At 41.7% G+C, this 26,081-nt stretch overlaps 2 protein-coding genes across 2 annotated transcripts in view; both read right to left on the bottom strand.

Moving 5' to 3' along the window:
• Window positions 1-1,383: 1,383 nt before the first annotated feature.
• rlim (ring finger protein, LIM domain interacting) lies at window positions 1,384-8,056 on the bottom strand. Its single transcript, XM_044040106.1, has 4 exons — window positions 7,921-8,056; window positions 6,552-6,777; window positions 5,103-5,207; window positions 1,384-5,014 (listed from the first exon to the last, which is right to left on the bottom strand). Exons 2-4 carry the CDS (start codon window positions 6,718-6,720, stop codon window positions 3,228-3,230), a joined length of 2,061 nt encoding a protein of 686 aa, XP_043896041.1. The 5' UTR covers window positions 6,721-6,777; window positions 7,921-8,056; the 3' UTR covers window positions 1,384-3,227.
• A 2,792-nt stretch (window positions 8,057-10,848) lies between these two features.
• The window catches only part of nexmifb (neurite extension and migration factor b), a 50,057-nt gene continuing 34,824 nt past the window's right edge, over window positions 10,849-26,081 (bottom strand). Inside the window, exons 2-3 of the mRNA XM_044040253.1 lie at window positions 23,310-23,440; window positions 10,849-18,553 (exon numbers count right to left, since the gene is read on the bottom strand). Coding sequence (XP_043896188.1) covers window positions 14,337-18,553; window positions 23,310-23,391 — 4,299 coding nt within the window. The 5' untranslated portion in view covers window positions 23,392-23,440 and the 3' untranslated portion in view covers window positions 10,849-14,336. The remainder of the gene's footprint in view (window positions 18,554-23,309; window positions 23,441-26,081) is intronic.

Below are 26,081 nucleotides of genomic sequence, written 5' to 3'. Positions count from 1 at the left end.
ATAACATCACAAGATGTGTTAAATATTGTGATAATATCACAAGATGTGTTAAATATTGTGATAATATCACACCTATTGTGGTGTCTATGGAGATTCCCATCCCTATAAAATGCAGTCAAATACTATCAAATACAACAAAAGTAGAGTACTGTAGAGTTATACCGCACTTGTTTGGATATATTGTCCTTATAATCTAATGTCATTTGCCATCAGTCTGAATCTTGAAATGTGTTAAAGCACAGAATCTGGACTTTGACAATGACCAAATGTGACAAAAATTAAGTCTTCTCAACGATGGACTGAACAATTATGAACTTTGTGTTTAAGTAAATACCTTGTTATTGTTGATTTAAAAAAATAAATAAGAGGGAGAACAATGACTGCAGTTTGTTATGTTATAGTAAAAAAAAAAGTCGCTCCTTGAGGGTCTGTAACTGTTGATTATGCTTTTTTATTAACTTCCATTGTCTTGTAAATTAGTTTTCAAAAATCCACATACCTGCAGCATCAATCCTTGAACACTTGCTCAGGTACATATAAGCGACTTCGTAGGTATGGTCAATATAATGTGATCCAATGAAAATGGCTCTTAGCAGCCATTTTGACCTGTTTTTGGCAAGGAGAAGCACAGGTGTAACTGATCACACAATGGTTCCGTTCAGGTCATATAAGTTAGCAGAGATGCAGAAATACCACCACCATCACCATCTGTCCCCTGCATGTCTCAGTGCCTGTCTTGGTTTGTGATGGTGATTTGACAATGTGTCATTGAAACATTATTAGAGCTTCTATTATCATATGAACAGCAAAATCCAAAATTAAAGTATAAACTACCTTTCCAGGTGTGTCCTGTAGATGTAATGTAGACATTGAAGGCCACTGTTGAGAATTTGGAGTCACGGAGGGCCCTCCTCAGTATAGGTATGACGGGCTCACAATGAAAACACATTGATGCCTTGCTCCAGGAAAACATTGCTTTGTTTCTGCAGTAAGATCCTGTTGTGAGAATATTAAGTAGTTAAGTAGTATATTAAAGTTGATGTTTTGTTGAGCAGGTGTTCTTACTACAATGGGTACAATGTGTATTTTAGTAACAGTGGAGTACAATTATACTGGAGAGAAAGGAACACCACATGCCATTGTTATGTTTCATTATTTTAGGATCATGTTAAAAAATAAATAAATAAATAAATAGTGCATTAAACAGCAGCATTTAAAAAAAATAAATAAAAAAAAAGCCAAAAAACAATCAGGCACAGACAATATCAGTCATATAAGGATATGTACACTATTTCATTTGCTATGAGAGGTAAACATAGTAACTAATAATATTTGCATCTGGATAAAGCATCACGGCTTGTGTACAGAATACATGGTGGAAGGTTTGTAGCATAACAACTTTAATTCAGAGGTTAGTTTCGTTTAACACCCAGTTAACATACTGCACTGGGTAGGTCACAGAACAAGGCCAGATCTAAAGTGTGGCCTAAGAGGGAACATACATTTCATTTACATGTTTATGGATTTCAAGAATGACAACGTCTTGCATTCATCGTGGTATAGACATCAAACAGTGAAACAAGAAACATGACGGGGTGGCATTAACTGTGATGCACTTCTTCTTCCTTCCGCCAGTGTTTCTGTTCAGCAACAGTGCTATTAAAATCTATACAAATTCTACAGAAAATTAAATGAACTTCAACACATTTTAAAATATAATAAGTCCTCAATTAAGATTTTATCCATTAACAAGTTTTAAAGAATAGCATGTGTTTATATCATGGTTTAAAAATTGCTACTTTCATTTTCTCAGGTATTGCACACTGACATGAGGGAAAGCACAGTAAACCATCCTGACTTGGAACCTTACAAGGATACTGGGGAAATTAAATATATTTTTTTTCCAGACTTGGTAATCTTCAACATCCAAACGGTGAAAAATCATCACCTGTTAATTGAAGTCGAGTTGACATTGCAGTTAAAGTCAATTTCTGGTCCTTTTACTAAATTACCTTAAGAGAAAATCAGTTGTTAAATGAAGCCAAGCTTTTCTGAAGGTGGCAAAATTAAGACACAGACAGGTAGCTAATGGATGTCAGCACAAACTTATTGTAAAAATCCACATGCAATAAAAAAAAGAAAAAGAAACTTCTTGGCGGAAAAAGTGGTGGAAATAAAGCAAACGTTTAAATGTCTGATGAGTCATCATGCCTGCAAGTATAATTTTGCCATTGGGATTATTCACATGCCAACAACTTGATATCAAATCCAATATCTACGACCAATATTAAGACAACCATCAATTTTGTGATGAATATGGCTCATTTGTTTAATTAATCAAAGTTGTTGAGATTCCAAATTAAAGGTGTGCTATCCAAAAGTAACCTAGCTGAATTTGTCTTTCCCTTTATTATAGTACATTATACGTTCTGTTTTTTTATAATTCAGTATGGACTGGGAATTTTCAGATTATAATATACGCCCCCTCCAAAATGCTTTGTTCTTTTCAGGTAACCAAATGAAGAAGTACAAGTCACATTGTAAATGGCAAACCAATTAACATTCATTGGACATCACAATCTCTAAATAATTCTGCTGTGTACACCAATGCCACCAACTTGTTAAACAACAAATTTCGATGCCATGACAGATTGATTGAGACCAACACTAACCTAATATTCATGAGATAATTTACAATCCAAAACCAATTTGATGATACAAAGTATGATTCAAAATTATTTTTACAAGCTTATTTACAGCTAATACTTTGAACTGGTGAAACTACATATTGTACCAATACTCAACTTATGGTATATAAAAGGTGCCAGTTGGGAGCCAATACAAAAGAAATTGAAGTGCCTGAACTACCTGCAGGTGTGCAGAATTTATAACCGGGGATTCTTTACTCAGTACAGATCTGCTTGTGCACATGATTAGGTACAGTGCAAAAAAACTGCTTGGTCACTAAATGTTGATTCAAACAGCATGCAATGCTTGTGTATAACTTTGGACTGCATTAATAAGAGTCTTACTAGAGAAAGAATATGTCCTGACATCACTGTATGGAGCACCTCATATCCAACCTGCAAATGCATTATGATCAAACTCACAAATGGTATGAAAGAAATACATTTCAACAGTGGAGACACTTTTCCTCAAAAGCATCTCATGGACTCGGGATATAAGATTATTTAAGCTGAGACAAAAGGCCCACAGTCTGTACACATCTACACCACACTTTCTCGATTGGCTGAGACCAGTACAGCTCTGCGGCAGATGGGGCAGGTGGAGTTTTCAGACAGCCAACGATCAATGCAGTGCACATGGTACTCATGAGAACAGGGAAGCTTACGTAGCTTGTTACCTTCTGCATACTCAGTTATGCAGACACTGCAGGTTTTCAAGGCATCGTTCTCGCCAAAGTTGCGCATGGAGAGGTTGTCAATCTGCTCTTTAGTGAGCCCTTGGGGCTGATCATCGTCATCATCATTTAGAAGAAAGAAGTGGGCAAGCCGCAGGAAAGGCAGTGAGCTGGGCTCCTCTAGGCTAACTGGTGGTCGAGATCGAGCCCTGCCACCAGAGGCAGGTGGTCCAGTGGCGAGGGCCTCAACCACATCAGGCTCAACTGTCCTTGCTGTTACTCCAGCAGCCACAGGTGATCCACCAACATCAGCAACGGGTGCAGCAGCAGCAGGTGCAGCAGGTGCAGCAGCAACGGGTGCAGCAGCAGTGGGTGCAGCAGCAGCGGGTGCAGGTGCTGCAGCAGCAGCAGCAGCGGCAGCGGCAGTGGCGGCGGCGACAGCGGCAGCAGCAGCATCGGGGTTGTTTAGGGTTTCACCGAGATCTGTAGGTGTGCTAGCTCCACGATTTGAATCTGAAGAATCTGAGTGTGAATCCATGAGGTAGCCAAGTTCACCAAAACCAGTCATAATCTGTCTAATCATTGATTGGAGAGCAATTGAGGTTGCCTCTCCCAAACCTGCATCAGAAATTCTTCGGATAGGGATGCGAATGGTGCTGACATAGGTCCTCACACCAGCTCGCTCAGAGCGTGAAAAAGTCCTACGAAAACCACCTCGTTCACTCTCATAAAGAAATGTGTTGTTTGAGTTCTGAGAACGTGAGCGTGTGCGGCTGGCAATGCTGTCTCTTTGCCAATATTCACCTGGATGTACACGGCGCACCTGAAGATCAAACATTATAGTTGGGGGGCGCCGTCCTGCTGCACCGCCTTCTCCACCGCCTTCGCCACCGCCTTCTCCACCACCACCTTCTCCTTCCTGAGGTTCAACGTTATGGACCTCTGGGACAGATTCTGAACTAGCCCTAGGTGGCTGAACATCACTGTCAGCTGTGCTTTGCCTGGTAAGAACATGTTGTCGAGTCCGTGAACTACCCTCCATTTGAGGCACAGGGGGAGAAGTGGTAGCAGTGTTAGAACCTTGTGAGGTGTGAGCCTGACGAGCATTTCCAAGACCATCTAGCTGATCCAAGCTGAGAGGGGAGCGGCTCCTGGCTGCACGAGCTCTGGTCCTGCGTGGTTCTGGACTGTGGCTTCGGGGTCTCCTTTGTCCTCTGCGTGGAGAAGGAGAAAGCGGGGGTTGTATCGGCGCGGGAGCAGGTGAGCTGGGAGATTCTTCTAAAATCTCTTGTGAAACAACTTCTTCTAGTTCAGGCTCAGTTTCTACTATGACAGCCAACTCCTCTACCACTGGTTCTTCCACCACTTCTGTCTCCATGGGAACCTGTGGTTCAGCATTTGCAGCCACCTCTTGACCCTCTGGAGACTCTTGCTCCCCTTCAGCGGCTGCCTGTTGTTCTGCCAGGTTGCGGTTAACACTGATTTCGAGGCTGAAGCGAAAATCACCACTGTTTGGGTTGGTCTGGCTTACAGCCCGCCATGATTGATTTCCACGATGACCAGTTCTGGTTGTGTTGCCTGTGCGCCTTACTGTGTTCAGCCAGTCAAGTAGACTATCACCATTAGCAGGATCCTCTGGGTTTTCTGGTTGCACTGAAATTCAGCAGAAGAAACAGGTGACAATCATATCAAAATGTCATAGAATTTTTACAGAAATAAAGAGAAGAATTGGCAAACCTACCAACTGGCTCTTCTCCAGTTTCTGTACTAGGATTGCTATTCTGCTGTTCTGGACCATCTTTGATTTGCTGAAGTCTGTTAAACAACTCATCCTCTGTTACCTCTCCTGAAAAAAATTAATCACAGATATTAAAATAAGAAAAGAAAAAAAAGCATACATTTCTTTCGCAATGGATATAAAGAGTCTGACCACCAGCATTAGCTGAGAAAGAAACACTGCAGGTAACAGGCAGGGAGTGATGGTTTTAACAACAACAACACACATTTTCTTATTTAGTGCACTAACCATTGGTAGATTGACAAGTAACAACTACACATCTGGCAGGTAGAAGTGTCATGTAAAATGTGTGTCTGTAGTAAAAAGTACACATGTCAATAAAAAAAGGCCCATAAATCTGTCTTCAAATACATCAACAGCACAATACTGAAAACCTCCAGACTTACCAGGGCATGTCACTGTCCATTCAATGCCCTCTCCTTGCTGGGTGCTCCACTAAAGGACGCTCCAAATTTACATTCCCCCTCTCACTGTCCTGGGACAGAAAGGGATTGGCCTTCTTCAGTAGGCTGTTAAAGTTTATAATACTTTTCATTCTACTGAGCATGTAGAAATGTGTGCAGATGAAAGAGGACATCGTTTTTACAAAAAGGCCACAAAAAAACACATGTTCATCAACTAAATCTAAAAGTTTGCAAGGATATGCCAGCAGCTTGTCAAAACTGAAACCTACAGATTAACCCTACTGGGTGACAGATTAACCCTACTGGGTGACATCTAATGTGCACACACCAGAAACAAAGTGCAAAATAAAACTTTTGATATTATTTGGTACAACCCCAACAGTTGACTTCATGATTCATGATTAGGGCTGCAACGATTAATAACTTATGATATAAAATGTCAGAACATTTTGAAATACTGATCGACATTTTACAACATTTTCTGGACCACACAGCTAATCAATTAATCAAGCAAATGATGAGCACATTGAAACTTTGCAGCATACGCAACTTGACTTCATTTCATTTCATGTTTGGGGGTTTGTTAGGTAAAAATCTAAAACTCATAAACTAAAAGATGATTTTGATTACATTTTCTGGGGACTTAGGTTAAGGCCAAATTAAGATGTTTCAAACATGGTGGTGGTGATCCAGACAGATACCATTCGCAATTGTTTTAAGTAATTGTAAACTTTGTGAGATAGGGAAGTGTGTCAACATTGTGGGGAACCGAGTGGCCTTGGTAAAGCTTTGCACTCTTCAAGTACTTTCTTGAGATTCCAGCAACATACTGAGTACTGATACTCAGCCATGCTCATTTCATATTAAAACTAACAACCATTTTCTTCAAATAATATAAATGTCACCCCAACCCTATATTTTCCACAGCCACAGACAAATAACTTTCACAAAACTTATCACTGGTAAAATCATATTAGAGATTTATTACCGGGGGTTCCCAAGAGATTGTTGTCTCTCATGAGACGATAGTCCTCATCACTGAGATTGTTGACAAACTGGTAGAAGGCCTCCTCCCTGTCCAGGCGGTCCAACTGCCTTCTACGCTGTGACTCTGATTGGCCACTGCCACCCTGCTCCATACTGTCAGACCCTTCCATTGATTCAGAAGGGAAGGAGACCAAGGCTGTTCTCCACACTTCAGCAAGACCCAAATGCTGCAGCAGGGGAAAAACAGTTTAGATGAATAAACAGACGTTTTTGTCCAACTAGCTGAATCTTTGTCTAATGTTCACAAGTTTACCTAGTAAGAACCTCTTTGACATAAAATAGGTAACATGCAAAATTATTAAATACCAATTATCATTAAGAAAATCATATTACATATTACACAACTTCACATATTTACACTGCACACTTGTCTATGATTACTACAATGTCAAATCAGTTATTGTCGATCTGCAGGGGAATTTGAAATTAGGAAGAAACTTGGGTCAAAACACAGATCACAATGCAACAAACTACATGTCTGAGGGAAACATGGAGCCGGTCGCTAGTGAACAGGTTTCATGACTCCTGGTTACAAAACGGAGAGACGACCCGCTGTAGATAAACAACCGTCCTCTACCGTAACCGACTTCACAGTAACATGTTGGAGAATGTTGTTGTTCAATAGCTGTAAATAACGGTCAATTATTTGATGGTTTAACCGTTTCAAAATCCCATGGGAAAGCAGTATGTTGGTCAAAGTCGAGATAAAAACAAAATGGCATCAACTAGCTTAGCTTCCCGTAGCCAGCAATTAGCATCGTACACTAACAACACACACTTCTAGATATGAAAAAGCAGCGTATTTGAGGCGTATGAAACAAAACCAAAGCCAGCGCAAAAGTGTATGTTGTGATGCGATTTATGCCAGACCTACTCAAAGGACCAAACAATCGCATCTGTGTTGAGCGTACGTTAGGGTAGAGCAAGTTAGCTATCACGTTAAATAGCCGAGTGGCCAACTACATACACAACCAACGAGAAAGCTAATAGCTAGTGCTAACGTAGCCAATAACTTCTTGATAAACAATCCTCAGTTATACTGACATGACGCATACGCGCTTAAAGCGCAAATGTCACTGGTAAACAAGGGCCGCGTGTTGCTGTTGAGCACTCATAAAAACTCACAAACTAAACACAAAGGCGTCATTAAAAATATATTACTGTTAGCATTACCGCAAGCTAACTGAGCAAACGACGTCAATCAATGACGTTAAAACCAACCAGTGCCTCAACAAACAGCTAAAAGTAGCTGCCTAGTGCAAAGAAAGACAATCGAAAAAACATCTGTCAACAAATAACAGATACATTACCTCTTCACTGATGTTAGTCACTATGCTATCGTACAACCCAGTCGTTCTTGAAATACTGTCAGAAAAACGCTTCACTATTAAGCTAAGTGCGATTTCAGGATTCCATTTTCTTTCTTTTAGGAAAACGTCTGTGATCTTCCGGAAACGGAGGAAGTACCGACGTACACCCTGAGTTTAGTCTGGAAGGTAGACACACTGGTGCCCACCACAAGCCGTTTTAACACCTAAGGGCTGATTTACCTGAATTAATATTACATATATATCAGCATCATAATGTTTGACAGATAAATATCCCTTATTTTGATTCGTCAGAATAGGATTGTAGGTTCTTAAAATGGAATTGAGGATAGTCATATTGGATATCTACAACCTAACGATATGTGAAATGACAATTGTGTTTAGGAAAAATATCATTATCTGAAATCCTCTCCAGTGTATATAGAGGTGTATAAATGTTACTCAGACTGGAAATGATACACATTGTGGATATCTATGTTCATTTTGATTAGGAAGCATTTATAACATAATGAGTAACACATAACAAGACTAGATAATAAATGTTAAAATTATTTGCCACAGGAGCCACTTTAATGGTGAATTGATCTCATTTGGAGCATAATTGCTATCAACGGCTGATTTATTAACATATTTTTTACCACTTTATCCTCCACATGAGGGTCACAGCCTGTTGGAGCCAATCGCAGCTGACATAGGGCAAAAGGTGGTGTACACAATGGACAGGTCACCAGCCCATTAATTTAGAGTAATAACCTCTGCACATTTTTGGACTGTGGAGAACCGAAGGAAACCCCCCATACACACAGAGAGAATATGACCTGGGTCTATATGCTGCAAGACAACAGTGCTAGACACTTCTCTGCCGTGTGGCCCACTGGTAATATATAATTAAAAAAATGAAAATCCTTCTTATTAAAACCATCATTTGTATGTACAGATAAGGTGTGTAAGTTCCCACAGTCATCCCACGGTCATTTGTAAAACATCTTTTCAAGTCTATGTGTTCAGTTCCTTTACATCCCAGTTAATTCTTTAAATGCTTTAATTCCGTTGTTAAAAGAAAGACGCTGATGAATGTTTCTTGATGATTTGTAGAGATGAGTTCAGATTTGTTTGTCCCAGATTTATTCTGTTGATCATGCATTCTTGTCCGCTGTTATTCCCCTACAGGTTTCCCTCACCAATATAAATGCCTTCCTTTATTATCCTTTTGGTAAGACCATCCACATCTAATTTCCCATGATGCCCCACCTGTGCTGGTTACCTATAAAAACTGTACTTTAGTTTCCAGCCAAATCATTCTATGTAGATATGTCTTAAAGGACATCATGTCTGCATTAAAACGATCTGCACAATGGGCCACTAACACAAGCGCAATCGTTTGACTCGACAGCTGCTGCTAATGGTGGCACAGGAGGCTGGTGGGGTGAGCTGTGGCCGTGGGCAGCAGTGAGCCACATCAGCGGGGCTGCCTGACAGACTCAGCTTAGGGCAACTCGTCACCTGACTGTTCTGAGAAGAGCATTAGAAAAAAGGATGTTTGTTTTGGACAGTGTGCTGCTGTTCAGCTATAGCACCACCATGTGGTTGTAAATGCAGATACTCTTACCTTCAGTGGAATCCTGACTGCACACATGTGAACACCAGTGGCTTTAAATGGGAAACATAGTATATCATAATTTGTAAGTAGCCGTCGGTCTCATGTAGGCTACATAATGTTGCCTGGTATTTTATTTTAGGATTAATGCTGCATCATCAATTGAAAAGTTCAAATTGCTTTATAAAATACCCTGTTATGTCATTAGCATATTAACTTAAATCTAATTTTGTAGTCCAGTAATATGGTGCGCACATTTGTTGGATTTATTGTCACACTGAAGGCCACACTGACACATTGAGAGATTATTTTTGCACACAAGACTAATATAATAGAACATATGACATAGGTCAGGTCAAAATTGATGTTCTGTGGAAGAACATTATCTTTCTTGGTCTCAGATAGATGTGTATTTCCATACATCATTAAAATTATTAAAAACGTTTGTGTGGGCAGAGGTGGGACCGTGTAGATACATCAGTGTGCTATAGTAAAGATGCAGTGGTGACCCTTGGACAATTGGGGCATCTGCTTAAAGGCCACCTTTAAAAGAAATGTACAAAGAAACTAGTTAGCAACCACAGTTGCAGCTATCAAAGACAGTTTGTTTTGGGAAAGTGGCAGTAGTCCCACTTTACTGAACACAGAACTTTTCTAATGAGCAATGGTCAGTGGTTTACCTAGGATTATTACTGTTGTCATTTTACTGGATTTGAAACTTCATACTGAATTTTTCTCACCATATTGGTCATTATAATTCTTTCTTTTGGAACAAATCTGACAGGCAAAACCAAAAAGTGTGCCAAAATGAACACACTGAAAGTGTCATAATAATAATAACAACACTTTTACTTCTAATGATGATGATGATAATAACATTAATAATAACAACAAACAGCTGTTGTAATTGTAAATGAAGTGACAAAACACACAGGTATAAATATAATAACCACAGGTGCCCCTTATCCATTACATTAGACAATCCATCTTATTATTTGCCTGCTCTCTTATCTGCTATGGGTGAATAAAGAACAAAAACAATGCTAATACCACCTGACAATTTTGGAGGCATACATCACAGGATCTGTTTATGGTCTCAGACAGTATCTCCAGCTCCAATTAAGCATGCCAAAGTGACTGCAGTGTGGACCACTGCAGCCCAGCTCAGAGTTATGGATGAGCAGTCACTTTAGCGATGCCTGGCCCTGAGTGCTAATTAGATATGACATTAAAATAACATGAGCCAAAGCCGGAGTTGTGTAGAAACTAAAATGCCTTTCGCCTACGAATCTTAACAAACAGACACACACTAATTGGACTTGGTAAGGTTGTATTTATACGTACATATTTTGTGAAAAGACCAAGCATTGAATATAGTAGATTATATTTGCCCATATTATGATTACTGTTGCAGGGGCTGGTTAACAGCTATGCTACTTACACGTCGCTCCAGACATCTGTTAGTTTCTTGTAATATTAGTTGTATGTTATTTAAGCCATTTGCCACTATTATTTTAAATGGACTAAATAAGAAGCTAATAATATGAAAACGTATGCTGCAGTTACAGTAAAGGGCGGGAGGTAAAAAACACAACCCAACGCTCTTCAGAAAGCAGCATTCAAAATCTTATTTTAATTTGTATATTTACTCCATAAACATTATTACAAAACTCAGCAAGTTACCAATATTACATTATCACCATACAGGCTTGATCACAAATATTTAAAACCTTTGCAACAATTACAACAAAACAAAAACAAAATAATACTCAAATAATTTACATGAAAATCTATAAAACAGCAAATTGTTCACAAATTATATTTTTTCCCATGTTTTCTGTTTTTTTTTTCTTTGCTTATTTGTGTTTTGCACAGTAACACAACACTCTCACAACAAGATCATGGTCTTATTACAAAACTCCCAACAAAATGTAAATAGTTCTAGTTTTCTGTTGATACTTTCATATTTTGGTTTTTAAAACCAGAAACTTGTCATTGTATATCCTTTCCACTGCCCATAGAGGCGCATAAAAGGTTACTCACACACACAAATACTTCACAGCACTTTCTAAGAAAAATATACACTTACAAAATATGTTACAAATTGGCACACAAAAAATATACAAGATTTTGTAGTGTCAAGAGTTCATTAAGATTCCTTCTGGTAACAACTCTAGACAGTATATATAAAGCTCGGTAATCTTTTAATGAAAAGAGCAAAAGTAATTCCAATCATTGTCAAAGAATCATGAAGTGAATACATCAAACATAACATTATAATATACATTCATAAAGAGGGTTAGGTACCTAATCTATTTTGCATTTCTTTTTTGTTAACTCTGGGTAAACAAACAAACAAACGAAACACAAAGAAAAAAAGGAACAAAAAGAAAGGAGAAGACAAAAAGAAAGAAAAACGATTTGTCAGCTTTCTTAGCACCATTAACGTGAGGCAGCTCAACAGTGGCACATTTTAAAAACAAAGAAAAGAAAAACTATGAACTCAGAGAAGTACATTCAATTTGACAATAGGCAGAAATAAGAGAAGGCAGACTAAATAGGCTTGCGGCCCATGTGGAGCTTCCCATCAGCAGCTTGTCTTGGTCCTAACCCTGATACACTGGAGAAAAGAAACAAAGGATCATGGCACAGAGGAGAGAAAGAAGAGACTAAGATTGATTATGAATCTGGTCAAATACATGTTATCAATTACTGGCTCGTTGGAATAACCCATATCCCGTGTGACAAGGCCTGTTTTTAAATCAATTTCATTTTATAGCACATCTCATTCTATAAAATGGATAAAATATAGGTCTATTGTTTGGGCATTTATTTGAAGAGGCTCTGAATTTCTCCTGAGTATTAATAATTATACAAAAAAATCTAGCAGATGAGACATGATTATAGGGTCCATTTTAAAGTAGGTTTATTTCAGGGCACTGGAGAAGTGAATCTACATTAATTAGTATTATTAATGTCCTGGGAATACACTGGATCAGATAGTGCCAGTATATGTTTTTCTAATTCCTGCCCTCATTTGACCTTGATTTTCACTATATTTTCTGCCAAAAATACCAACCAGTTAAACTGAGATGATAATGGCAACTTATAAAAGAGTACAGTAAAAAGAAAACATTATATGGAAAATGGTCCAAAGTAATTAAAGACTGAATACACCAGTGAGAAATGTGTTAAGTTTGGCAGTGTTGAGAAATAAATTACATGAGAGTGTCGAGAAAAATACTGTTACAGGTAAAACAGAAGTATGTGGAGCCAATGCACAGACATGCTTTCCTTCATTTACAAGATTACTGATTCAATTTGTACTGAAAACTGCTTTCACATTCAGATTAAATCTAAATGCAGAAACGTAATATCCATTCACAACTGATGCGTGCATCAGAATCTCAATGAGTAATAAACCGCCTTGAACCGTCCTGTACAAAACAGCTATTCAGTGAGGCACAGCCTCTGACAGATGACAAATAATTTCCTTGCTTACCCTCAAACATCTGCACTACACTCTCCTTGGTCCAGAGAAAGCTCATATAAACATCTCTTTTTTCTTGTTCTTCCTCTACAGTAGCCTTCAGAGCACATCTCCCTTTTGCCTCTCTTTTGTTGCTTCTCAGTGCCAGGCAATGTTGAGGTAAATTGAATTTGGCAAACAAAGTGGGGGAAATGAGGAAAATCCAGTCTTTCTGATTTGGTTTAGTGAGTGGTGGTGTACCACTGCCAGCTGATGGTGCCTTTCATCGGAGGATAGACAAAAGTCCCAAATAAAGAATTCCTGTAGTGGCAAATCTCTTAAGGACTCTCCAACCCGAGCAACCAATATTCCAATGGATAGAAAAGCGGAACAGCCAATATTCACACATATATAAGAGGTCATTTACACAGCATTGTTACTTTTGGCACATTGATTTTAAGAGTATAATCATCTTTTTTTTGCAAATATTGCATGTCCCTGTACAATAACATTGACAAAAATACTCTGAGGGTGGAGCTTTTATGAATTTTCAAGGTGTAAAAATGTAAATTTAGATAACAAGTTCCTCTAAACTCCAGAAGAAAAAACAGAAATGCTTAATAAAAGGAAATGGGGAGTCATTCCAACTTTGAAGGGGAAAAAAATGACAATGTCTGATATGTCGTCGATACAAAATGGTCCCATCTTGAGTTTTCAAGATGTCTTGGGCTTAAATAGGGCTCATTAACTGAAGGTTTCCCTCTTGAAATGAGCCAGGCAGTGTATGAAGGACAGCAACAACAGGACATCCATATTCTGCATACAAAAACAGATGAGGAGGGGTGCGCAGATGTCACTTAATGCATTTGTGTAAATAGCTACATCTTTAGGGAAAATAGGGAATAAATACATAATTCAGGGACGCTCGTTCTGCTGAGAAAATACAAAAACAAAATTGCTCAAAAAAGCGACAGAATTGTTTTCAAGGCTTATTCTTCTTTTTTTCAGACAAAAATAAAACAGAAACGACTATAAGAAGAACAAACAAAGCAGAAACAACGAAAGCAAGAAAAATGCAGCCATGGTCGTTTCAAATCTCAATCAAGCTTGACACAATCACTCAATAGGTAGTTTGCAAAGTACAAGAATTTTTTTTCATGCAGATATTAATTTCCTCGTCAGGGGGTTAAAAGGAATTGGGAGCAGTCAGGGGGGAACGTAGTACTCATGCAGCTCTGGCATAGCGTCAGTGTAGGTATGCTTGGGAGGGAGGACTGAGCAGGTAGTGGGGGAAAGTGAGAAAGGGGTGCAACAGCAGCTGATAACAAAATATTACCTCAGTTTCTCAAAAGAGGTCATCAGTGCTATGTCCTTATTTTGGTCTCTCTCACCTCGCTTCCCCTTCAGTGTCTCAATCCGAGGGAACTTTGCACTGGTCTTGTGGCGGTACAGCTTTTTGTGTGCAGGCCCGGGGTTAATAAAGTTGGGTTTATCAAACATGTTACAGCCCAGTGCTAGTTGAGGGAATAAGGGATGAGAGGGGTTGAATTTGGCCTGGTTTTTGCCTCCCTTTCCTCCAGCCTTCCTGCCTCTCCCCGCCCCTGTTAGCGTGGCTCCTTTTTTCTTCAGGTCAGCCTCTGTACCTGCCAAGATTTTGAGGGTCTTTAGGTTGAGGCTATTGGCCTCAGAGGGTGTACAGGCCTCTGACATGGGATTCCACAGTGGCTCAATGGAGGCCATCATGAACCTTTGGACCTCAGCCATGCCAGAGACAATGTTGGACAGAATATTGGAGGGCTCCTCGAATTCTCTCTGGTCATCCCCTACCAGATTGTTGCTCTCTGACCAGCCAGTGCCAGACCAGTCCCCAGTACTGCTACTGTCAGTCAGGCCTGGACCACAACCAGCTGCCTGGTTCTTTGCTGCCTTACCCTCTAACATGGCCTTTATCTTTTTAGTGGAACGTGAGTTCTGTTTTGGCATCTTGACCTTTTCTGACTTGGGAGCTCGTGGAGCCCGGGCTTTCTTTGAGCTCTGTGCTGCAGCAGTTTGTTTGCAATTGCCTTTCCGCTTTGATTTGATGCTTTTCGCACCAGCCAACATCTCACCAGTCTGTTCATCAAATTCTGTAACTCCCAACTCCTTTTTATCTAAACATAACACATCCTGATTGTTGAAGTTGTGCAGTGGAAATTGGCTGTCTTCCACTGTGTATGCATTTGCTGTGTGCTCTTGTTGCTGCAAAACGTCACAGTTCCACTTTACCTCCCTATTGCAGTCAATAGTTATATCATTCACATCCTGGTATTCTCCCACATTTCCCGCCATCTTTATTTCACGCCCCACCACCTGCGGGGACAGGTTGGGGGTCTCGGGAGGGGAGAGCTCAGACAGTGATGAGTGTCTAAACTTGTCAGGGGTGAAGTTAGAGATATCCAGCAGGTCTGAGGACTCCCTGAGTGGAGTAAGGGCATCCACACTCTGCTGAATCACCACTTTTGGACTGCAGTGAGCTAAGAAACTGTCTCGGCCTTCCTCCTCTCCCTCTCGTTCACAGGACTTGAGGCTGAGGGAGCTGTAATTGCTGGAGGAGGCTGACAGAGAGCCCACTGAGTCATAGCTGATGAGCCTGCCGTTATCTGTACACAAGGACCCTCTCTGGTATTGCACCTGGCCATCCACACCGGCAGACTGACACACTTGCAGATCTGCCCCAGGCTGCAGCCCAGCCTCATTCAGGTAGCTCTTCTCATAAAGCAGCCTGTCAGCCTCAGGGCTCAGCTGGCTGTAGTTAGACACTGACAGGTTGTCGTTCAGGGGCACAGCACCTGAGAAGTTGTTGGGTAGGATTGGAGTCTCAGGGGTCTCTGGCCCAAAGCTCTGGCTGTGACTTGCACAGAGCTGTGGGTGCCACATCTGGGGGAAACTGGGGCAGTTCTGGGGAGACTGCTGGAGCTCGGACTCAGAGGGAGGCGAGAGGACACAGCTCTGAGCGAGCTGCAGAGAAGAAAACTGTTTCTCCTCTAGAGATAACCCCACAGGATACTGCTGCCTAGAGGGCTGCTGGGGGAAATATGGGATAGCTGCTCCACCAGAAGAGTCTGTAGCATCTAACAGGGTCTGCAGGTAGCCCCCCGGGATGACAGGGACACCTGCCTCCACCTCCTCTGAGGAGGAAGCTTTTTCAGACGAGCAGGTGGAAGAAACAAAGGGGAATTCCTCCTCAGACGTGTGCGCAGTGGTGGTATTGTCAGGGAAATGGGATTTGACTGCAGTTGAGCTACTGCCTGCCTGTTCTAACCCAGCAGCGGGGTCCTCAATCTGTGCTGCAGCAACACAGGCATCAGTTTCATTTGTCACACTCTTTCCCTCCTCTCTTTCTGCCTGTTTCATTTTCTGGCTCCTCAGCCTAGCTTCGCTTTTGAATTTCCTTATTCTGACTGTTTTATTTCCTCCCAATCTTCTCCCCTCTCTCTCTTCCCTCTCCTGGGAGCGGCTCTTGGCTGTGACCAAGTGTGTGATGGAGTTTGTGTCTAATGTGACTGGGAGTCCTGGATCTATTATTCCCCCTGCCATGTGGGTGGCCTCCTCTTTAGTGACACCTCCCTGGCCCAGATCAGAGAGAGGGGAGCCCTGTACTGTTGCTGATTGTTCCACAGCGTGAATCCTCTGAACCTTAAGCCTGTTTGCAATCTTGTATTTCCTTTTGGGATGACTTGAATTAAAAGGGCGATGGTGGCGTCCATTTAGATGAAAACTGCGTTGTTTATCTCTGGCAACCAGCTTAAGCTGTTCCTGTCTCTCTCTTTGCCTCTCTTGCCAGAAATCCTTCAGAGGAGCCAGTGTCTCATATTTGCTTACTGTGTCTGCATTTAAACTCACACTATCATCCACAGGGTCTAACTTGCCCAGCTTCACTGACATGAGTCTCTCTCCTTTAAACCTGTTGATTATAATGTACTTGATGACCACAGGTGGCTCTTTACGACATGATTTCCGGCGCTTTTTGGGGCACCAGTCTACATCCTCCTCCTCTTTTTGACCAGCGGGAGCTTTCTCTTTTTTCTCTGCATTCTTCTCACTTTCAAGTGAGTCAACGTCATATAAGTAATCATCACTATATCGAACCTTTCTCTTGGAGCGTAAGCCATAGTTGAGAGGGTTGGAGGGGCTGAGAAATCTCTTTGAATGACCCTTTTTAAATTTGCCCTCCTGCAGGGTATCTGAGGAGGATCCAGTACAGGAGCTGTCATCGCTGAATTCTCCTGACTCCTCTGTGGAAGTGAAGTCTATTAAGTAACTGACTTTGGGAGTAGACATGGGTGAACCTTGGGAGCCATCAGTGGGGCTTGCACCGCTGCAGTCCCCAGCTTTTCCCTCCTGCCCTGTCTCCAGGATGAGCTCATCTGTTTTGGGCTGCAGCTCCTCAGTACTCCTCCTCAGGACTCCCACTCCATCCTCTTTCTTGGCACAATTGGCCAGGACACTGGGGAAAAAGTTAAATTGTGTCTCCTCCTGGAGCACATTAGTTTTTTCCCTCATGTTGTCCTGGAAAGACTCATATCGAATCTTAAGTGAACATACATCGCTGCTTAGTGTTGAATCATCATCTTCATCATCAAAAAGATTGTCAACATCTTCCTCAGAGAAGAGGTTGACTGATAGTTCATTCTTAGAGCAAAGGTCAAGCAGTTCCATCTTACTCTCACTGATAAAGGACTCAAAGTATCCCCAGTCCTGGCCAGCATTCGCCAACAGAACCTCTTCTCCACTCACTTTGTCAAGTAGCAGTCCCTCATACAAGTTCTTAGCTGTTGCATCATCCTCTGGATCATCACAATCTTCTGTTGTTTTGTTTCCATCCACTCTTTTGCCCTCATCTGGGGCTTTCGGCATAGGAAAGCTAAGTAACTGGTCAGAGAGGAGCTGCTCTCCATAGTGACTCACTGTTTCCCCTGCATGGCTCAGGCACTGGATGCTGATGTTGTTGATGTCAGAAAAGTCCTCTCGGGTCACATCCCCTATCCTCACACTTAGCCCAGTCTCTGTGTCGGGGCTGGCGTTAGGGTCATGGGGCGGGTTCTGTATGGAACTGGGGTCAGTGGCATCATTGGTTTCAATGAAGCAGCCCAGGCATGTGCGGGAAGGCTGAAGAAGGCACTCCTCTGTCAGGGCAGACATGGTGCCAGGCTCCATCATTGTAGCTGACAGCGGGAGGACAATGGGTAGAGTAGGTGGAGTCTTCTGGGTGTTTCCACCTGAGCTCCACGAGTTTATAGCTGTGGTGGGGAGTGGTGTGGGTGTGGGAGTGTGGTGAAGTTGGGGGACTACAGTGGAAGAGTCATCAGCGGAAGGGCAAGAGGCTGCTGTCAGGCCCAAAGATGGGTCAGTGCCAATGGGCAGGGGTAGGGTTGGCGATGCAGCTGTGATCCTCTGGTGTGTTAGGCAAGGCTGCTGTGGAGTCTCTGCATCAGGATGAGGTGAGGATGGAGGGAGAGCAGCATCAATGAGCCCGCAAAGACTCAGATCACCACTCGGCTCACATACTCCTGAGGGAAAAAAGAAAAGATTTCAGTTCCTTCACTTCTTTGAACCATGAGTCAAAAGTTAAATTAGATTATTTTTGTTCTGTAGTTACACTGACATTTCTTCTGGGTTGCTGAAATGCAATTAGTGTAAATTAACCCCCTAGAGCTGGGTATGCCACTTGATGATTCCAGCTTTCAACATTAATCTGTTAGTTTTGGTACGATTCACTAAAAGGTATTAACAATGTCAAGTTGGATAATGACAACTTCTTACCCATTACCCATTGCATTTAAGTCTATAACAGACAAGACCAAACACAGCCATGCTAAATTCACACCAATCACACATGAGAACACATTAAGGAATCTCCCACACCCTGGGAACATGTGAAAATGAAAGTTTAGAGCTGCTGGAAAAAGAAAATTCAAGAACAAAATTATCAGATCTTCACAGGGGGGCTGAAACATTTTACAGAAACAAAAACTCTCACTTACAGGGAAAGTGGTTGATATTAATTAACGGAATTACTTTAAAACGATTTATTGACATTGGTTATGATGATTATTATATGACTCAATTGTTGTTTAAAATGCTAAAATCTGTTCATTGCATTACTAAAACGAATAGTTCAGAATTCATCTACTTTAGAGAAACAATACTACACAACAATAGTACGATAAGTTGTTTTTTCCTTTGCCAGCCCAAGAGCAACATCCATCCATCCATCTTCTACCACGTTATCCTCCACATGAGGGTGGGCGCTGTGCCAATCTCAGCTGACATAGGGTGATACCGAGAGCAACACGTGAAATTAAAATAATCTAGTCATATTGCTTTACCTCCCCCTCCTCTGACATTTGATCTATAAATGTACAACTTAGTTCTTAAAGAACATTAGATGACAACATTACACAGATTCCCAGCAATGAGCAATAGCAATAATGGCTAAATTGAATGGTGGTTTTCTGATGGTTGATTGTGACAATGTCTTAATCAGTTGCAGACATCCATCTGATGAGTAGTAACAATCAAAACCCACAGAAGTGAGCTTGTAGCAGCAGGCAGGTAGCTTTGTTTGCTCTGCGTAATTAGATGACAGCAGAGGAGGCAGGTACGTACACACGGGACACGACAGGCCCATATGTTGGAGACTGTATAACCAATATCCTCTAGATCTGCCTCCTACTGTAAGCTGCTGCCTCACATATTCTTTAAAATCATGCCAGAAAAAGAAACAAATTGAAAAACATACCACCACGGCAATTAATATGTTCACAGAGGTTAACTAGCAACATCCCTATTTCAGAATGGATGCACCTAATCATTACTGAGGTAGCAATAAATGCTTGAGGGGAAAACTGCTTCACAAACAGTATTCACCATAGCTGTATTGGCGGTGAGTAAATCTTTGGATATGGGTATGAGTTGCGAGTGATCTAACGAGGTAATGAAATATCTGAGAGGCAGGTCTCTCTGGGTTTGTGGCCTGCAGACACACTGGAGCAACCAGAACGCCTACTAAAAGCAAAAACTTTGCTACTGTCATCCTTAATGAAGAAAACCTCAGGAGAAATATGTATCTTCTCTATTCCTCTCACAATAAAAAAAAAAAAACTGTTATAGCAGCAACTTGTCAGAGGCTGCAGAAGCTACGCAGCAAGGCGTTTGCCATCAGTTCTCTTCAATCTGTGAGCCAGAATGACTTCAGAGCAAGAGCATGTTATTGACACATGTTCTCAGTGGTGAGTCAGGAGGACACGTCCTTTTCTACATTTAGTGTTACATTACCAGCCACATTATTATTGTCTGTCAGGCAAGGGGCAGAACACGACTTCAATTACACCGCCACAATTAATTTGGATTCTTTTAAGTGTCACATAAAAACAGTCCCAGTTATTTGAAATCTACCACATCATTTCCCAGCACCCAGACAAGACAAATAGGAATGATTACTTGTCTCTTTCATCAGGCCAACAAAAAGCAAGGCCACAGAAAGAGAAATTACAAAGATTAGGAGAAACTACCTTGCTTTCTTGCCCCAACTCTTGCATAAAACCATAAGCTGCCACCTAATATTGCCAAAAGATTGTTCAAAATTGCTCTGAAACATTAAACTCACATTGAGAAATGTGTTTCCTGAGGGTTTATCGTGGATTAACAATCCTATTCCGTGATTGTGTGTGTGTGTGTGTGTGTGTGTGTATTTGTAGCTTTGTGAGGACCATCTTATAAACCATACGGAGTGAGGACAGTTTTGGGAAAGTGAAGATATTTTTTAATCTTTAAAGAGCTTTTTCAGGGGGTTAGAACTGGTTTTAGGGTTAGAGTTGGGTTTAGATTAGGGTTAGGGTAAAGCATTTAGTTGTGACAGTTAAGGTTAGGGTAACGGGCCAGGGAATGCATTATGTCTATGAGGGTCCTCATTTCGAATGCTGCTCAAACGTGCGTGTGTGTGTGCGAGTATTGGCTTGGGGGTATAGTGTTATCGAGAGGCCATCTGTCTCCAGCTGGACCATTAGCTCTTCAGCTGTTCAGAATGTGCCACAGATCAGTCAGTCAGACAGGTACACACACACACGCACACGCACACACACATGCACAATGACTGTAGCTGACAAATTGAGTCTGACATTAGAGGTCAAAGGGGGATATATTAAGTGATACGATTACTACTGTATCTAAGGCGGGAAAATTCACACAAGATAAACATCCAAAATTCTCACTGCTGCCACAATTCAATCTCTTAGCTGACAGAAAGATCAGCTCATATGCTATTGCAAAAAAACAAGCTTCACAGACATTGTCATCATTCTGACTCTGGTGTACTTTTATGACTATTTTATCAGGGGGAATGCTCCTTGAATAGTAACTGACGCTGGATGTGTCACAGCTCATGCAGGCGGACATCGATATTCACCACTGAACATATGGAAGGACCCCAACTGCTGGCAGGTGCTCGTGATCTGCTGATCCCCAGCACTGCCAAGTCCAGCCATGCTAGACAGCCCAACTGCAGCCAAACTAGACCAGACCAGACCAGTTACGACTCTGAATGCTCAGATTCTCCTCTTGCCTTCTAGCCATGACATTCAGGGCTTCATTCACCTGAGGGTAGCTTGAAGTGCCCTGTGCCAGTCGCACTGTGGGAGCACGAGGCCATGCAGAGGGACATGCTCATGGACACAAGCATCAAGGCAAGTTGGCACTTGTGGACTCATCTATTAGTGTGTCAGATGCCACACATTCACTCACAGACAGGCATGGACATACTAACATACAGTACAGTCATATTGTCTCCTCACTCTCCTCTCCATCACGATACATAAACATAGTCTAAATGACAACCATCTGCCCTGATTAAACTCATATATTATTCCATGTGACGGAAGGAATAACAATAGCTCAAATATCACAATATGAAGTTCATTGCAAAGGGAAACAGCTGATGTGGCCTTTTTCTCCTTTAAATGGCTTTTTGAAATCATTTCTCATTCACATCCTCCCAACCCCCTTCCCACCCTGTCTATTCTGCTCACTAGCTCCCTGCTGCTCATCCCAGTTTACAGTGGTAAAATGCCAAGCTAGCCGTTCTGCGGCTCAGCCACCCGGGGCATTCACTCATCCAACTGGTAGGCCAACCACAGAAGCCACTTGCTACCTTTTTGCTCCATCTTCACTTTATGAGACTTTGTGAATGGTGGTTGGGGGAATTCAATACAGCCAGTACAGAATGCTCATAATAAGTGGTGAGTAACTGCAGTGTGATTCATGGCCGTCCTCTTCAGAGAGCTGCCCTGCTCCTGCTCAGTGGAGCTGTGTTCACCCTTTCCTCTACGCACTCATTCTCCATCTCTCTCTCTCTCTCTCCCTCCCTTTTTTCTCTCTCTTTTCCTCACTAGGAGCAGACTAGTGCTGGGGATAATCTGTGTGATTCTCACAGTGGGGGCCGGTCAGTCCCCACTGAGTCTGTCCAGAGCTGAAAGATGAAGATAAAGCTCATGTAAGCATCAGCAGTGCTTGGCAAAGGTAAACTATAGGGGGCAGTAGGTAGTGGCTGAATGAGTTTTTGATAATACACAAAAACAGTGAGTCTTTTAATCCATTAAAGGGAAATGACTGCACTGCAAATAGGTTAACATGAATGAAGTGGTTTGTCAAAATGCTCACATCAAGGAAATATCAAGATGTACGGTTTATGTTACAGAGAATTCAATTAAATGAACCTTTTACTAAAATTGACGAGAAACCTTAATTGTCAATGCTAATGAATGTGAGTGAGTTAGTGAGTGCGTGAGTGAGTGAGAAAGAATAATGGCTGCATCCTCTTTAACATCTGCACATTTTTATGTCAAAAGCTAGATTTCTGAGTTGTGGAAGCATCGGGAGAGGGGATTAACAAAAGCTTTAAAAAGCTTTATTCAACGTTCGTGTCACCCATCATATGAAAAGAAATTAGGTTTTTTAACTTCCAAAAAGAGCTTCAAACTGAGGGTGAAGGGCTAATTCAAGAAAGCTTCTTCCAATTGTGTCTTCAAAGTTTTCAAGCTGTTGTAATAAAGCTTACATTTATTGTAAAAAATGTCAGAAAGGGTCAATGGTCCAGTATCTCTAAGCATTTTAAGAAATCATTTTTGAAGAATTAAACAGAAAAAACATGTTTTCATCTTCATTGCACTTTTTAAGTTGAATGGATATTTTGTTTACATGCGATAAAAACAAACAATAAAATACACACATACACACGTACATATACATAAAACAGTAAATAATTTTCACCTGTGGTCTCCAGTATATTTGCATTCTCTGGTTCTGAAGTCTTCACAATCAATGTGAGACTGCTGTCTGTTAACACATCCATCAATACGACTCAACACTGCACCTCCTACGCATCATTTTGACTGTCCCACCTGTTGAAAGAGACAGCCAAAGAGAAACAGAGAAGATGGGGGCAGAGAGAGAGAAGAGATGTGAGTATGAAGGCAATTGTTAAAGGGTGACAACCATGTGTCTATGCAGAAAAAAAAACCCATTAATGGTATTAGATTTCATTAGAACAATGCCTGACACCAGACACAAAAAACACACACACAGTTGCAGTAATTGCAGAAAAAGCTCTGAACATGACAGGGACATCAAACAGGCCCATGCGCAACCACACAACCACTCGTTTCTTCGCTGTATCAAAGATCTGTGTCTAAAATTAATTTAAACTTTGTCAAGTAGAGTACACACAGATTCACATCTGAGATCACTATGGCAACTGTATGCCATACTATCCTATTTTAAGCTTCATTTAACATTTATAGCAGAGTTGTTAACCTATGCGAACCTTACATAGGCGGCGCTGAGCATATTTGTTTATTGTAATTAGCAGGCTCCCTCCCTTCCATGCGCCTCGGCAGCAAGAAAACCAACTCGGCTCAAAGAAGAGAGATTAAAGAGACGTGGCTGTGGCGGTGACAGCAAACTGTGAAAACTAACAATACTGTTTGCTGTTGCAAGTGATTGTGAAAGTAGGGAATGGGGATGACTGAGTGTATATGTAGCAGGATGCAGTGCACAAGGTACTACGTAGTACAAAACAGTGCGTTTAAGGTAAAGCGAGAAGGGAGGAGAGAGTTCGTCAGCCTGTTGAAATTGAGTGAGGTGGCACAAAGAAGGAAATGTATTTTAACCTTGTGTGATTCCTGAAAGCAAAATTAAAGTATCAGAGACTACGGGTCGGTAATTGATGATCATCTGATGTTGTGGCCTCCTGCCTGTTTATATTGTTTCTTTCTTTCAGCTGCCGCAGTCCTTCTCTGGAGGAGTTGTGCTGCAGGATGACAAATGAGCCAGGGGAGGGGATGTAATAACATGATCTCCTTGCGGTGTGAAAAGGGTGGCTGGGAGATTAAGACAGACGGCAGACAATAAGACAACGGTAGTATGCGGCTGACTACAAACAAGTGCCATCTCTTTCATCCTATTGTTTCTAAATGCCATTAGCTGTTCACTGACCTGTGCAGGAGAGCTACCTGAAGAGAACCCCTGCTTTAGCTTATAGATGCAGACACACTGGCTCAGTGGGTAATTACCTTTTGAGCCATTGCATCTGCTCATGTGTGTAGCAGGTACAGGGTCCCTGTAAACAGAGCTATTCAGAAACCTGCTTTTCTCTTCATAGAGGAGCGATATTAGCCCTAGACCTGAAGTCCGGCGAAGAGATGGTTTTGAGGTCACGCTGTACCGAAGTGAAATTCGAATTCTGACAATAAGCACGTCTGTTTTGACAAAGCATTAGCTGGAATTGGCTACCTCCTCCTGAACTTGGTCACCCAGATGAGCTAAGCCCTGCCTTATCAATGCAACAATCCCCAGGAAAAGCAGCAGCACCCTATTAAAAAATAGGCTGTAGCAACTGAGCAGTATGTCACCAGAGTGGCAGTGACACAACACACAGCTGAGATGCAGGTTGAGCCACAGAAGTCCTGCTGGAGCTGAATGCCTGGAGCTGTGTGTGGTTGTGCGTTTATGCTGCGTATACAATCTCATGAAGAAAGAGATCGAGAGAGACAGCAAGAGAAAACAAAACACTTCCAATACCCCTCATGCCAGCCAGCACCAGTGCCTCAAATGTGTTTATTTTCCACATTATTCATGATTCTCCTGTATGCTGCCCCACTTTCCCTCCCTTTACCATTTCTACCACTCTGTCAAGACCTGACGAGAGGCCATTTCAATAATGAAGATGGACTAACTGCAATAGAGAGTGCACATAAATTGGAGCTACAGCCAACAAGCATGTCCAATTTGCCAAGCGGTTAAGCCTGATGTCTTGGTGCAGCTTTAAGGGAGCACCGCGGCTGCCATCAATGGGTTTGTGCTGACCTGATTCATCCATCCACATCATTAATACTTCACAGAGGGCACCACCATTTAACTCTGCTGCAGGAAACTGCTCTTTAAACACCACACATTAGGGCACGTAATCACTGTGCACTCATTTCTGAAGCATTCAGCAGGTGTAGGAAAATGGCTAGTACTTCTGACCTCTCAATTGTTCTTGCATGTGCACAGGGGTTCTTTGCACAATGCGAAACAGAAATGGAGACAAAGAGCAGGGAGTGAGAAAGCCAAACAGAATGATTAGGATTTGATTTATTCTTTAAACCCTCCTCCAAACACCATGTGTTAATGTGCAAGCTGGATAACAAGATAAGGACATGTTTACTCGCACTATATGGAACTTATCAGTACCACAATCAAATTCCTGCAAGCCTCTTCGCAGGTCCTCGTTTCACTGCATTTCTCTTCGATTCGATTGCACTTTTCTCCAATGAAGCAGCAACAGGAAGGATGGCTGGAGTAGGATCAAGTATAATTGCTGAAAATACACGGGCACGGTCGCACAGCAGTAGTATATGTAGTTACAAAAGGCTCATTGTATCAACATAGGGGGAGAGTCAGGGGCGAGGGAATCAATCCCCGACAGAGGAGCCCTCAAAGAGGACACAGTGCCACAGGGAACACTGGGCCAAACAGAAAGCGCTGACATGGTGAGTCCAC

Source organism: Solea senegalensis, linkage group LG12 (genome assembly GCF_019176455.1).
Source record: "Solea senegalensis isolate Sse05_10M linkage group LG12, IFAPA_SoseM_1, whole genome shotgun sequence".
NCBI lineage: Eukaryota > Metazoa > Chordata > Actinopteri > Pleuronectiformes > Soleidae > Solea > Solea senegalensis.
Note: the sequence above shows the minus strand (reverse complement) of the source record. Positions and strands in the feature narration are given on the sequence as shown.

Excerpts from the sequence above, each read along its gene's own strand:
- rlim (XM_044040106.1), bottom strand. The coding sequence starts at position 6,720 with ATGGAAGGGTCTGACAGTATGGAGCAGGGTGGCAGTGGCCAATCAGAG. Across the intron at positions 5,208-6,551 it reads CAATCTCTTGGGAACCCCCG|GAGAGGTAACAGAGGATGAG; the intron begins GTAATAAATCTC and ends AATTTTTTTCAG. Across the intron at positions 5,015-5,102 it reads AACTGGAGAAGAGCCAGTTG|TGCAACCAGAAAACCCAGAG; the intron begins GTAGGTTTGCCA and ends GCTGAATTTCAG.